The sequence below is a fragment of the Chelon labrosus genome, assembly GCF_963514085.1.
Source record: "Chelon labrosus genome assembly, chromosome: 14".
Classification (NCBI taxonomy): Eukaryota; Metazoa; Chordata; class Actinopteri; order Mugiliformes; family Mugilidae; genus Chelon; species Chelon labrosus.
In genome coordinates, this window is record NC_140347.1 from 15,522,598 (window position 1) to 15,536,023 (window position 13,426).

Here is a 13,426-nt window from a genome sequence, read left to right on the forward strand (position 1 = left end):
TTTCATCTTCAGAGGCCCCGGGGCTTTGGTAATTCATGAAGTTTGAACCAACTAACTTGTGTAAAATATTTTTTCAGTTATGCATTGTGAGGCCCATCTTATACAGACAATACTGTCAGACTGACAGACAATGAATCGCACTTTGTTACCCAAGAGACTGTTGCATGTGATGTAGTAAAAGAAAAACTGCAATGAGTAACAGTGCCAGCAAGTTTATTACTGTTAAAACAAGAAACAATACGACATCTCACTACAATACATAGCTAATAGGCTGCACATGCACATGTTTTTCAGTAATACAGGGCGCATAATATCGACATTGCACAACTAGTCAGAAAAAAACACAAGTGCTAAATGCTGGGTATGAACATGCTTGCCTTATTGTTTCAACATTGTCCCCTACAGACTTCCAAAATAAGGAGCAGAGAGCTTGCGTTACGGAGTAAATATTGTCAGTTCTGAACACATGCTAAATCCTTCTCACTCATTTACTGAATAAATGAAAACAGGTTGCTACAGGATCATTCTTCTTTTCTTTCATTCCACGCTGCCAAGTAGCATAACACCTCACACAGCCGTGGAAACCTTCAGGATTAATAAAGCACATCTGCCTTATTCAGAGCTCAGTGACCTATCTTGACTTGAGGAACACCAGCATAGTTTTGTTTTCATTTCCCTCGCCTGCTCAGGCCATGGTCAAACATATCCAAAGTGACGTATATCGTCTTCAGAGTCTTTTCTTGCTGTTTTACACGCTTACACGGCTTGGTGCTCCTTGGCAGAAGAGATTCCACAGAGCTCTGACTTCGATACGGGCTGACCGGGCTGACCGGGCTGACCGGGCTGACCGGGCAGCTCTTCGAGGAAAGAAAGGCCGTGGATTCGTCGTGAGAATTCGGCTCTATAATTTCACCTGGCCTTTTATCGTGTATGTCTGGAGCAAGAACGATGGCCATGTCGGTGTATTCCTCTAACTGGTCGCTGGATTGGCAACCATTAAAGTCCGTAGCTAGTGAAGGGCTGGACACACTCGGAGCGTGCTCTGTGATAACTTTATCACAGAGTTCTCCAGACGGCTTAAAGGAGCTCTCCCCCTATGGATGCATAAAAATACACAGAAAGGATGAGGGAAAAAAAGACACATCAGTTGGTTATTCAAGAGATAAATCCTGAGATACAACACCAGGGCAGTGAAGCAACGTTTTTCAATCTAAAAACTCTCATCAAATTGAAATATGCTCACGTACTGTTTGGTGGGAATGAATATTGGCACAAGACAGTCGTGTTTTACAATTAACAACACTTACAAAGGCGGATTCAACTATATTCCAAATTAGAAAACTGTTAGACCTGCAAGTGTAGAGGAGTATTTTGAGAAATTAATATTTTCAGGGCTGCCACAGGGCTGGTTTCATTATTAATAAATCCACTCACTATCCTCTTGATTAATTGACTGTTTTGTAATCTATCAGTTTTGAAATGGCTTGTTGTTTTGTGAGCAGTCAGGATAAATAAAGATATTCACTTTCCTATTATATACAAAAAACCCTATACAAACCAACGGCTATTTAAAGTGTTCCCTCTTGACTCATCTCACTTGTGGTTCTCTCCTTACTGAGCTCACCTTTTGAGAGCTCGGCGACGGCCACAACGCCACTGAACTGAGGCCCGGATTCGGCACGGGCTTTTCCAAGAATCTCTTCCACCTAAAAAGAAACCATAATTACTCACGAGGAACAATCTGAGGTCATAAAATCCAAACACACTGTGAGTAAGACAATGAATGAGTAACGTCCCAGTGGAAACGTGCTCAGTGCTACAGTGGTTTCATTTTGAAATCCGTCATCTCGAATGACAAAAGGCTGAAACTTACTGAACAGCGCAGCATAATCCAAGAGATAACACCAGAACTATAACGACGCTTCCGCAGACACTAAGTGCCACAAGAACCCTTGGATCTGTGGAAAAAAACATAAATGATGTTGTGGTATAGAGCACAAAAGATGATTCACTTCCTGGAACTGTATGAAATGCAGGCATTCATTATCTGCACAAGTTACTTATATGTTACTGACACGAATGACAGGATGATTTATCGTGTTTTGAGAGACACCAAAGTGAGGGAGTGAAGACAGCTGTTAATCTTTAGACAGTGATGTGTATTTTTTGTTCATGCTTATTTATGTCGAAGTGATTAATGACAAACAAAAATTAATCCAACTTCAATTTGACAGAGGCTTCATCTCTGTTTTCTTCCATCCAGTGCCGCCCTTTAGTTCTTCATAGATTTCAAAACTCTGAAACCGAGCTTGCGGCTGCTGACTTTCAGGAATGTTTTGCTTGTCAGATACCTCGCTCAGTTTGCCAACCAAAACAAAAATTGCATTTTTTTCTTTGTCACAGCCTTGGCTGGAAACAATAGAGAATTTGGATAAAGGCCACAAATGATTTATAGGTGTCAACGTTTGGTGATAATGTCAGGAACCACTGAGCTGTTAGTGAGTGTTTAATCAAAGTAAGACATTTTGCCGAACACCAGATGCTGCAGCCAAAGAAAATAAAAATGCTGTGATTAACACACACAAAACACATTTTTGCTGTGAGCATCTTATTAGACTAAACACACGAAGATGAGGGTGATGTATCTGTTTCAAGTATGGCGAGTCACCAACCTCAAAAAAAAGTGCCCACACTTTTTTGGCTTGCCGAGCTACTGTTACAATGACCAAGTCAAAGTGATCTACCCGGATATATATAATTGTCATATTAATTTTATTAATTGTTTCTACAGTGTTAAAAGCTCTATCCATATTTGTTTTTATTTTTATCAAGAAAAATTGGTGCACTGCACCTTTAGAAAAATAGTGCTGTCTCTTTAAGAAAGACAGTAGTCGTGAGTTGTTGTTGAAGTTGTGCGTGGCTGTGGATGCATGCCGCTGAACTGAGGGCATGTTGCAAATGTAAAGTAAAAATAAATAAAGATGAACGTTTGTGTTGCAGTTTGTTTTGGTGCAACAGATAAATGTTTTTCAATGGCGATCTACCCGCACTACCTTCGCGATCTACCGGTCGATCGCGATCGATGTAATGGGCACCCCTGATCTAGAAGAATGATCGAGGTGTTAGGCTGGCAAACATGAGATAATAACTGCAAGGTGCCACAATACTCCCTGGCCCATTCTGAATAGACAGGTGAACATATTAACAGATGCCTCCAGGACACAATTGTTGGTTTTGTTTGTCCTTCATCACACATGACCCTTCATTTGATCTTCTGGTTGGGGGTTGCAATCCTTAAAACTGGTGCATGGTCCAAACCATTTCCAACGGTGCCACAGTGTTCAGCTGTGCAGCTCTAAGCTTACAGAACCAACAGAGGATGAAATTGGATGGTCACATTTAGTAACCCTAGTTCTATGAGCACACAAAGTTTGACCATGTTGCTAGTTGTTGGCGACGCTTCAGTCATAGTGTTTGTTTGATCCCATGGTTCCTGAACACAACTGGTATGAAAACGACAACCGAACCTATTCTCTTTTGTTCAAAAAACCAAATAGAAGGAACAAAAACAAAAAAAGGAGAATTCTTACATATTCAAGACTACTCACCAAATCTTTTGGTTTTAAAGAACCTTTCTTTGCTTTTAGAATTTCCAGTAAGAGCTGTGGCCTCCACGTAGACGCTGTATTGGGAGTCTTTTATCAGGTCTTTCAGAGTGACCTCCTGCTGATGGCTCCCTAAAGTAACATCTAAAGTAACACACAAAAATATCAGTTGTGTTGTGTGTAGTATTAAACGAAATGTCCAAATTGATAAGAAATCTGTGGTGGACTTACTGAGCAGTGGTCCTCCCTGTGCCCTGTAGAAGACTGTGTAGTTGATAACAGCAGCACTGCATGGATCCTGCGACTTTGTATCCCAGCTAATGGACACAGTTTTGTCGTCAGGTTGAACACTGGTGATGGCTACATTCCCTGGGTCTGCAGGGAGACACATTTTCAAAATCAGATTGGTGAAAGTAAAATAAAAATATCTGTTTAAGAATCACTTAATATCTGAGTGATGTACCTCCCACTCTGGAGCAGATCTGAAGGACTTGTGTGCCGTGACCTGTCCTGTCATCAAACAGCGGAGTAACTGTGATATTGTATGGCGTGTTATCCAGGAGGTCTGTAAGAAAGAAAACATTCTTAATATCTATGATAGTGGTTGGTAATGCACATTGTTTTCTATTCAGCCATGCTATCAGTTTGGGTGTATGTAGACAACATTGTTTTGGCAGTTAGTCAGTCCGCCACTTTGGTGAATAACCTGGAAATCTCTTGGATTGCCATGAAATCTTGTACAGATATTCATGGTCCACAAACTTGATCATCTGAACTTTCCTCCAGTACCACCATAAGGTTGACATACAGTATTTAGGTTTAAAATTCTCTCTCTTTAGAAGTGTTTTACGTGTTTATTCGACACTGTCGAGAGATAACAGGAAGTCACACGAGACAAACACATGCTAAAATAGCTCCGTTAGGTTAGCATCTCAACCGCTAAGCTCCACCCAGTTGTGCCCAACTCTTTGGGTTTTAGCGTCATCGTCATGTCAACATTTTAATTTGTCCCATCCTTTATAAGACAGTTCCCATCAACTTCAGATGTGTTTTGTGTTTAGGGCTAATGCCAAATAATGACACTAAAGCATGTTAGCATTGTCACTGCGAGCATGTTAGCGTGCCGATATTAGCGTTTAGTGCTAACACAGCTGCATGCATGGTTTTTGTCATACAGTACTCTGATCCTTTACCACCATGTACATGAGCTCTGCTATCATTAAATGTCCTAAAATAAAACGTATAGAAGTAGTACAGAAGTATTAGCTAGCTAACATACCAAAGTATCAACACATACTTGACCTTTTTAACTCGTTTAGTCTACAACAGTAAGTTAACAATATGAGTGCAAATGCTTCTTTGGTGGAAATGCAAGCAACTCCTGGACATCTAATGAACAACACAGTCTTTTATAAAGGATTATAATTAAAAAATCCTTTGCTTGAATCTTTAGCAGTAGCTGCAAAATTGTGAGGCCAAAGTGAACAACCTTGGGCTCTATGGACAAGAGACAGCTGGGAGACTTTCAAAATGCAGAAAGCTGTCTTCTCTTGTCATCTGCTTGGGAAAGATTTGAAGAACTCCAGCCAAATGTAGTTAATAGAGTAAATAATAATAAGTCAATGTAACACAAGTCAGAGACACTGGTGTTATTGAACCTTCTAAACAACCGTTCTAAAATAAATAAATAAATAAAATGCTGCAACTGTACGAAGTTTGATGCAAGAGAAAAGTTCATCCATGTTAGTCATAGCAGCAGCAGAAGGATAATTCTGTAAATGCGCCACACTTGGCAGCCTTTTAAAAAAGACCCTGACCGCATCTTCATACAGCTTGATTCTGGTCCTGGATCCTACTATTGTTCCTTTGTTAAAGCGCATCAAGCAACAGAGCGATCAGCTGTAGCATATGAGTCACAGCTATCATTTCAAAATGATCTTTCCAGAGAAAGCAAAACAGAAATGCTTTTAAAAACAAAACAAGTCCCGTAAGCGTTTGCTCACCCAAATGATAAAAGACACTTTAGGATGCAAACTGATGTGATGTTCAAGCAAGTAAAGCCCTACCCCACAAGCCTGATTCCATCCACAAGTCTCACTCCTTTGTTGCACTTATTAAATATCCATCTGTCATCCATCAACCATTTCATAACCTACCAAACAGCGTTGCATTAGTGTATTTGCTCTCATTCCAGTGATATTGATTTCCATCGTGGGTCCAGTCAATCATGTAACCACTAGCAGGCTGAGCCGGAGCCTTCCAGCTGATCAAAATTTTGCCGTCAGAGGTGGAGGTCTGGATGTCGGTAACTTGAGGGAGGCCTGCCAATGAGATCGAGTGATAAAACAATTGTCAACATGCATCAGGGCAAAGCACTGTTTCAGTAAAATGAAGTAATATGAGATTTAACTTGTAGATTAGCCATTAAAAATGCCAAATCAATAGCATTAGAGCTCACTGTCTCCAACGGCTGGAACGTAAATTGAGTCTTCTGCAATCAGTTGTCCATTATGGGAGACTGTGAGCGTTATTCTGTGTGCATCTTGGTTCACATCAACATCACAAGTCGAGCTGCCACATGAGATGTAGGTGTAATTCGCCCCCGTCATGTGTTTGATAGTGTAGGAAACCGTCTCTTGACATGTGGAAGGAATATCCTGTGCAGGTAGTAGTTGGAAGCACAAAAGATATCAACCTTTAAAACGTTTAATCAAGGGTTTACAAAAGTAAGACAGGGAATTTAAAAATCTATTTTGTGTAAAGGCAGTAAATGAGATGCATCCTTACCGTCCACATGGCATGAACTTTTCTAACTTGGCTGTTTTCCTGTTCAGCTATCTTTCTCCACAGACGCAGTTTGACATGACTTGCTGTAAAAAATCAACATAAGTTTGAAACAATGATAGTTGAATGAGGTTTGGTGACGGCTAATAGACTGAGTCACACCTGGAAATGCCTGGAAATAGCCTTGAGCTCATGGTAACGACTGTAAATAACTGTGTTTAATAACTGTGTTTATGGATCATTGTATGTCACCCATGAATCCGTCTCAAAGTCTAACTCCAAGGAAATTATTTTGCCTGTCATCACCTGTCCTGAGGCATTTATACAGTTTATTAGAAATGAGTCCAACGCTTGACTTGATTGTATCTTTAGATGCACAGTCAAGTCCCAAACTGCAACTCAAATGTATCCAGATTTCAACTGCGGAAGTTAATGTTTGTTTGTTTTTTGTCCATTTTCGCAATTTTAGAGTGATTCCATAGACTTATTCTAAAATGCACGACGATCCAGATTTTGGAAAACCGGCAAGAAGATTTCAGTAAATATTGTTCTTACGGTTTAATTTGGTCAGAACCGTCTCACGGCTCCAGTCACTCCACGGGGACTTGCGTACACGACAGCGGATTGAAACGCTGTAGTTAACGCAGGATTCAACTTTTACAATGGTGGTATTCCCGTCAGCGTCTTGAGTCAAATTTTCAACTGTCTAGGAAAAAAGAAAGATTTGCGTCCAGTGAATTCCCAGATCGCACACACAGTTGTACAGAACCATAAGTTTGGTTTATGTCCTAAAAAACATACTTAACACGTAAACAATTCTGCAATGTACAAAAATGATTATGTTAAATTATTGTTTAATACGACATTATTATCTTATATCTATTCTGTGAATGTTTGTAGTTTGAGACATATTTATTTTAGCTGGGTTAGCTCTAAACAAGCTATTTGAGGCTAACATGCAGCTAGTGCATTCATAATGTCATAAGTCTCCATAACATAAAAAGTGTTTGGTTTTTTTTTACCTTTGGAGTTCTTTCTTCAGCCTGTAACAGAAAAAGGCAAACACAATGTAATTCAATTCAATCAACCATGAAAGGTTGTTTCCAAAATAACTGCCAGAATCCAGCTGCCATTAGGCTAGCAGTTCAGTAGCAGTTAGCCTACAGTTCACCATTTTTTTCCCCAGCAGAAGAAATATTGAAATCCACCCAATTAAATGGTAAATGGTTTCATATTTATATGGAGTTTTCTGTCTGTTGGTACTCAAAGCAAATTACAGCGACAATGTCACAACTACTCGTTCTCACACCAGTAGCCTACCAATCACTGGGAGCAACTCTGGGTTCAGTGTGACAGACGTCGAATCACTAACCTTCTTTACGTACTAAGCCACGGCTGATCCAATTTAGCTTTTTCGTGACTGTAATTTGTCGGATTAATATTGTTAGTGGACAACAGCTTGCTATGCCAGAGATACCAGCAATTTGTGACAGACTAAAGCCACAGTTCAGATGACAACACAACAACAGAAGTTATCATTATTTTCTCACTAGACAGCAAGACTAGCAGTGTAATGAGCAAATGGTGCCATGTAGGAATAGAAGGTTTTGTGTTCTTTGAGGATTTTAATAACACAGAAGTCACTGAACACCATCCAAAGGCTTACATACAGTAGCATCCTGTCGGCTAACCGTAATCTAGATCGTTAGCTCCCTTTCAGTTTGTGCACACTACTACACATCTGTACTCCAGTTTGCTCACAAAAGCTTCAGGACGACACTGCATCAAGGTTTAAAAAAAGCTAGCTTCTTGCCTCAAATGTCTGATCCTGTCATTCAATTAAACCAAAGTTAAGGTAGCTCTTGTACGGTACAGCCTGATACTGATCGACACCTTTGCATTTCTCAAACACTGGTTTATTCGAACAATAAAGATACTCCGACTGTATACAAGATGAGAGTTAGCCGGGATTAGCTTGTCCACTAGCTGCTAGCTGACCTAATGAGGCTGATTCAGAGCTGGGGCACTAAAGTGAGAGGTCATAGAGAAATGGCCTACCTACTGCTTATTAGTGATAAGTGACTTATTAGTAAATGTCTTCATATACAGTACATACTTCTGATTATACAGTAAGTGCGTCATTGTGATTTAATTTACTTATGCATATTTAATCTCACAACAGAGCAGAGAACACTTCACATCCTCCACGTGATCTTTGGCGCCCCAGGGTGGGAACCATGGATCTAGATTACTCTTCAGTCCAGTCCTCTATTCTTAGTGTATCAGTTGTTACAGTATTGTTGTTCCAGCTATTATTAATGGCAATTTTCTTATTTGTGGTCACCCCCAAAAAATCTCTATATATTTTCTCACAGCTACTTCCAGATAATACTTCCATTTCTAACAGGAATTCAAACAGGAACTTACCCTGCTGTAATTGACTTGGCATTCTCCGTTTCTTTCGGGACTTAATCGACTCCAATTAACCAACAGATAGTTGGTGAAGGCAGTTACTGCTAGCTTTGGGCGGGTGATTTTCACTGAGGGAACATAATTATGACAGCATCGTCAATACACAAAAAAAGGAAAACAAATGCCTTGACAAAATGTGATACTTACGTATGTCGTATGGATGGAACTCATAAGGGTCGGAGGACACCTCCCACTTAGCAGTCTTAGCTCTCACAGTAACAGTGAACGACTGGAACACAGGCAGTGGTTTGTCACGGTGAAAAGGATCTCTGACCTCACATTTTGTTTCACTTGTTTTGCAGAATTCACAGGCGGGCTTACATAAAGGAGTGGCACTGGAACAAATGCACGTTTTCTATTAAACACATTGACTATGGCAAGACAGAGAGATGTCTGAGAAAACACAAAACCTACCACAGCACAGTGTAGTTTATCTCTAATGTAGAATTATTCTGATGCTCCCAGTTGCATGTGAAGGACTCTGGTACATGCAACACACTCTCTTTGGCCTGATTATTTATATGATGCAATACACAAGATATTTTTCTAGGTTTTTCTGTGAAAAAAAGGAACCAACCAATATTATACTGTGGATTTGATCCAATTGCTGACATGAACAGCCATATTAACTAGTCACTTACGGTACGTTTTGACTATAGTGCCTCCAATGACTTGTTCAGGATTCCTACTTTCACACTGTATTGTCGCAGTGCGGTGTGTGAAGTTTCTCAGTGACAGGACTGTGTGTGTGGAGTTGATAGCGTTCGACAGGCTCGACGGGCTTTCGTTGACAGATTCGTTGTTCAGCCTCCAGAAGACTTTGAGACCTTTCACATGTTTACAGGACTGGCACACTATGTCGATACTGGAGCCCTCTTCAATGTACGGATCTTTGGGGACAACGTTGCAGGCGTTGTCAAGCTGGCCTGCAGAAAAAAAAAAGGTATTAAACACTTTAATTTCTACTGCTTAATAGGTAGATACTTCAAATGAGGTATAGCAGGCCATTGTAGGAAAGGAACAGTTCCACTTTGGAGTTGGATAAGAAGATTGAAATGTTGGGACAGCATATACTGTAGCTTAGTTTAGTACAGCCTGAGAACCCACCAGGTAATCGTAATCCGATGACTTAATCAGTCATTAGCATCGGCTAATGTTTTGAAGTTTTTGTGGTAGCCAGTACATACTTTAAAACAGATATAACAGGTAATGAATATCCAGACGAAGACTTCTTGTTTCATTCTTTTTTTTGAGACACGAGAATAAAAATGGAGTTCAGAGAACATGTCAACAGCAGCATTGTGAAACAGTGAAACAGGTTCTGTTTAAGGTGTTTTCTTGAGAAATGTGATATTTTAGTGTTCCAGGCAACCAAAGCCTACTCAAACATGATTTGTCTGTATTACTCTACTTTATAGAGAATAAATGGAAACAGCTGACTACTTTATAGAGAATAAATGGAAACAGCTGCACAGAATCTGTCCAACATTCATCTCATTTGTTGTTTTACTGTGTGCTGGTGTCAAACCAGCTCATGTTCCCTTTCCATTCTATCTAACGCCCTTTCCTCATATAAACCGATTTGCCCCTTTTTGCCCAACACTTTGTAGCTGACAGCTGGTAGCTAGTGGACATTTCAGGCTCTGGTTTTCTCTTGTCTTATTTTTTTCACGGACAGTGTTTCACTGAATCAGTTGCTCCGACTGGCTTCTTCAAAGTTAAGATTAGTTAACATTTCTTCGTCTGTCATTGCTCTAATTCACTGAATTTCATTAACATCACTTGGTCTTGAATGTTAAATGATTCCTCCGCGTCACATTCTGCGCATAAATTTTTTAAAAAAATGGGTGAATTAAAAGAAAAATAACCAAAAGTAAGTAAGCCAGACCAGAGCTTAAACTGTCCATCTTAAGGCACATTATTTTTTCCGGCTACAGTGAAAACTGTAATTATAAGTCGATCTATCATTTAGAACAACATTTAAATAAGAAGAGAATAAGAAAGCTTTCTTTAACAACAAGCATACCATGTCGCAGCTCTCACATTTACTGGTAAAACTGTGCACATTAGTTTGCCAATCACTCTCTAACTAACTCTAACTATTGCCGTTTTACTGTTTCTCACTTCTTCCTTCCTTCTAAGCATAAAGTTTAAAAGAAAAATCTAAATGTGACCTTCAGACTGGGTGTTAAGGTTTCACGCTAATCATGGTGACTCAACTCTTCCTGTTGCTGCTTCACAAACGGTTGCAGGTGGAAATCAGAGGCAGCTACAGGAAGACTCCAGTCTGCATTAAAGTACATTAGCACCACAGCGATTACAGCAACATGAGGAGCCCATTAGAAAACGTGGCTTCGATATGAACAGAGACAGATGCTCCATACAACACTACACAGGAGATACAGCAGCCTCACTTGGTGCCTCTCATTAATTGTATTAATGTCACAGAGACAATATAAAGAATACCCAGAGCTTTTAGTAAGAAATACTGACTTCTCCCTATTGGTCTAATTGGTATCTGGACTTGATACGTTTCACAAAACATGGCCAATCACATGCAACACCTGCATGAACGCTGTTCTCTGCTGTGACTCTTGGCATGCTTTCTCCAGTCTCTACACTTAATAGATCAGAAACTCAGAGAATAAGTGACAGAAACACAGAATTAACAAACTTTTATACGGAATATATATAGCACCAGTTAACGAACAGCCAGAAGTCAAAGACACCACAACAAAACAGAAATGTAAAAAACTACAGATTAAAGGAAACAAGAGGGGTTGTGCAGGGCGTGATCTTCATGTTGGAAACCTCTGACATAAACTTCTGTGAAACTGCTCAAATTGGCTCCACCTCGATCAGCCATAACAGTAAAATGCTGCTTACATATTGAGGCATCCTCTGTTGACCAATTTGCTTCTGTTACGTTGCTAAACTGCCGTTACGTTTATTTGGAGCAGTGTTATTTTACATCGTTGTATTTCATTTGTAACACTGGCGCCTTTTCTTAACTAAATGACAAGAGTACGACTTTTTAACTTGATTCTCAGTCGGACGCTCAATGGCAAGAAAAGAGGCGGCACTTGCAACCAGCTGTGTGATCATAGAACTAGAGTTACAATACATAACAACTGTTTTATCAGCTGTGCACCGGTATATTGGCCTCGTTGACTGCCATAGGGCAATAATAACACATTCATCTGTTGTGTTGCGTCAGTGTTGCGTTGGATATTTGCAATATGAATTGGATAACTCTATTTATGTTTGGATTTACTAATCATTCATATTTTCTTGGTTTTCTGGTTGAATTTAATTTATTAGATTTCCTAAAAAGTAAAATTTTGTTTACCTGTTTAAGTACTGAACTTTTATTCTCATTAGTGGGTATTGTGTAGCAAATTCTAAAGGCTTTAAAGGCTTTATTTTTACACACACACACGCACATAAAACTTTGTCAGGACAAAAAAGGTTATATTGAATTTATTCTTTCGTATGACTGACTTTTTTCTAATTAAGATTTATTTCTATGGGACAGATAAATAAATAAATAAATAAATAATAGGCTGTGGTATGAGCATGCTGCAACTTTACAACAAATAAAGAAATATTTAGTAGCTAAAAGAGTGCTAGGTTGTTGAATTTCAGTGCTCAGAAAGGTATAATCACATATTTCACCAAGCTCTTTTCACTTACTGATGTAGTTTGTATGACTTACTTATGTGGACAGTGTTTTTGGACCCTTAAACTATTGTCTCCTCGTATTTTAAGTAATATATTCTCGGATACGAACATTTACTTATAAAGTAAAAGTTTTGTTGAATTTTTAGTGAAGTCTTTAAGACCTGTCATTTTAAAGCAAGCTGCAAATATTTCTAGTCAAATCAAAGAAAGTCATGCGTGAGCATTATGTAATGAAACCAAAACTGGCCAACGAGTATTTCCTATAATTCCTATGACTCCCAGTACTGCATATGACACATCTGGATCAATCTTAACGTCTTCATTTTCAAACACACAACACACACGTTGTAAATAAATCATATAAAAGATTGACTTACCTTCACACATGGAGGATGGTATAAAAATGATAATTAGAACAAAGAAAGGAGACATTATTTTACCAGACCTGAAAGAAATAAACCGATTAAGACCTGTTATATATATGCATCTGCGCCATCTGATCAAAATATATTATTTAGAGAGTGTGTTATAGCACACTGCACCATGCTGCATTCTCCCCACTGACTAACTCTGTGTCTTAGCCGTCAACTAACAGGAACTGGAGCAAACCCTGAAATAAACGGGTGGGATTACCCAACTGGAAACGCTAGCGAGATAAAAGGGGAAGTGAAGTAACTCGCCGACAGCCTTCAAACTTGGATTATTCGAGCCTGGTTCGTCTTCGTTTGAGACAATAAACAACCAGCCTCCTTTTAAATGCACCCTCTGCTACGGAGACATGAATCACAGCGTTAATCGCTGGGAGCGATAAAACAAATGTTGACTCATATTGGCATGCAAGGAAAAAAGAAACACTACAAGGAGTTATGGATTCCCAGCAGAAT

The 13,426-nt window shown here is 39.4% G+C and overlaps 1 protein-coding gene across 1 annotated transcript; it reads right to left on the minus strand.

Moving 5' to 3' along the window:
* Positions 1–101: 101 nt before the first annotated feature.
* LOC311499088 (interleukin-31 receptor subunit alpha-like) lies at positions 102–13,255 on the minus strand. Its single transcript, XM_084559935.1, has 16 exons — positions 12,920–13,255; positions 9,503–9,787; positions 9,276–9,417; positions 9,009–9,196; positions 8,817–8,929; positions 7,412–7,432; positions 6,945–7,095; positions 6,393–6,475; positions 6,064–6,262; positions 5,762–5,926; positions 4,069–4,170; positions 3,837–3,980; positions 3,609–3,749; positions 1,874–1,958; positions 1,625–1,706; positions 102–1,094 (listed from the first exon to the last, which is right to left on the minus strand). The coding sequence occupies exons 1-16, from the start codon at positions 12,972–12,974 to the stop codon at positions 669–671; spliced, it is 2,382 nt and encodes a 793-aa protein (XP_084416061.1). The 5' UTR covers positions 12,975–13,255; the 3' UTR covers positions 102–668.
* Between the last annotated feature and the right edge of the window lie 171 nt (positions 13,256–13,426).

Excerpts from the sequence above, each read along its gene's own strand:
- LOC311499088 (XM_084559935.1), bottom strand. The coding sequence starts at position 12,974 with ATGTCTCCTTTCTTTGTTCTAATTATCATTTTTATACCATCCTCCATG. Across the intron at positions 6,476-6,944 it reads GGTTCTGACCAAATTAAACC|CAAGTCATGTCAAACTGCGT; the intron begins GTAAGAACAATA and ends GATTTTTTACAG. Across the intron at positions 1,095-1,624 it reads CGTCGCCGAGCTCTCAAAAG|GGGGAGAGCTCCTTTAAGCC; the intron begins GTGAGCTCAGTA and ends ATGCATCCATAG.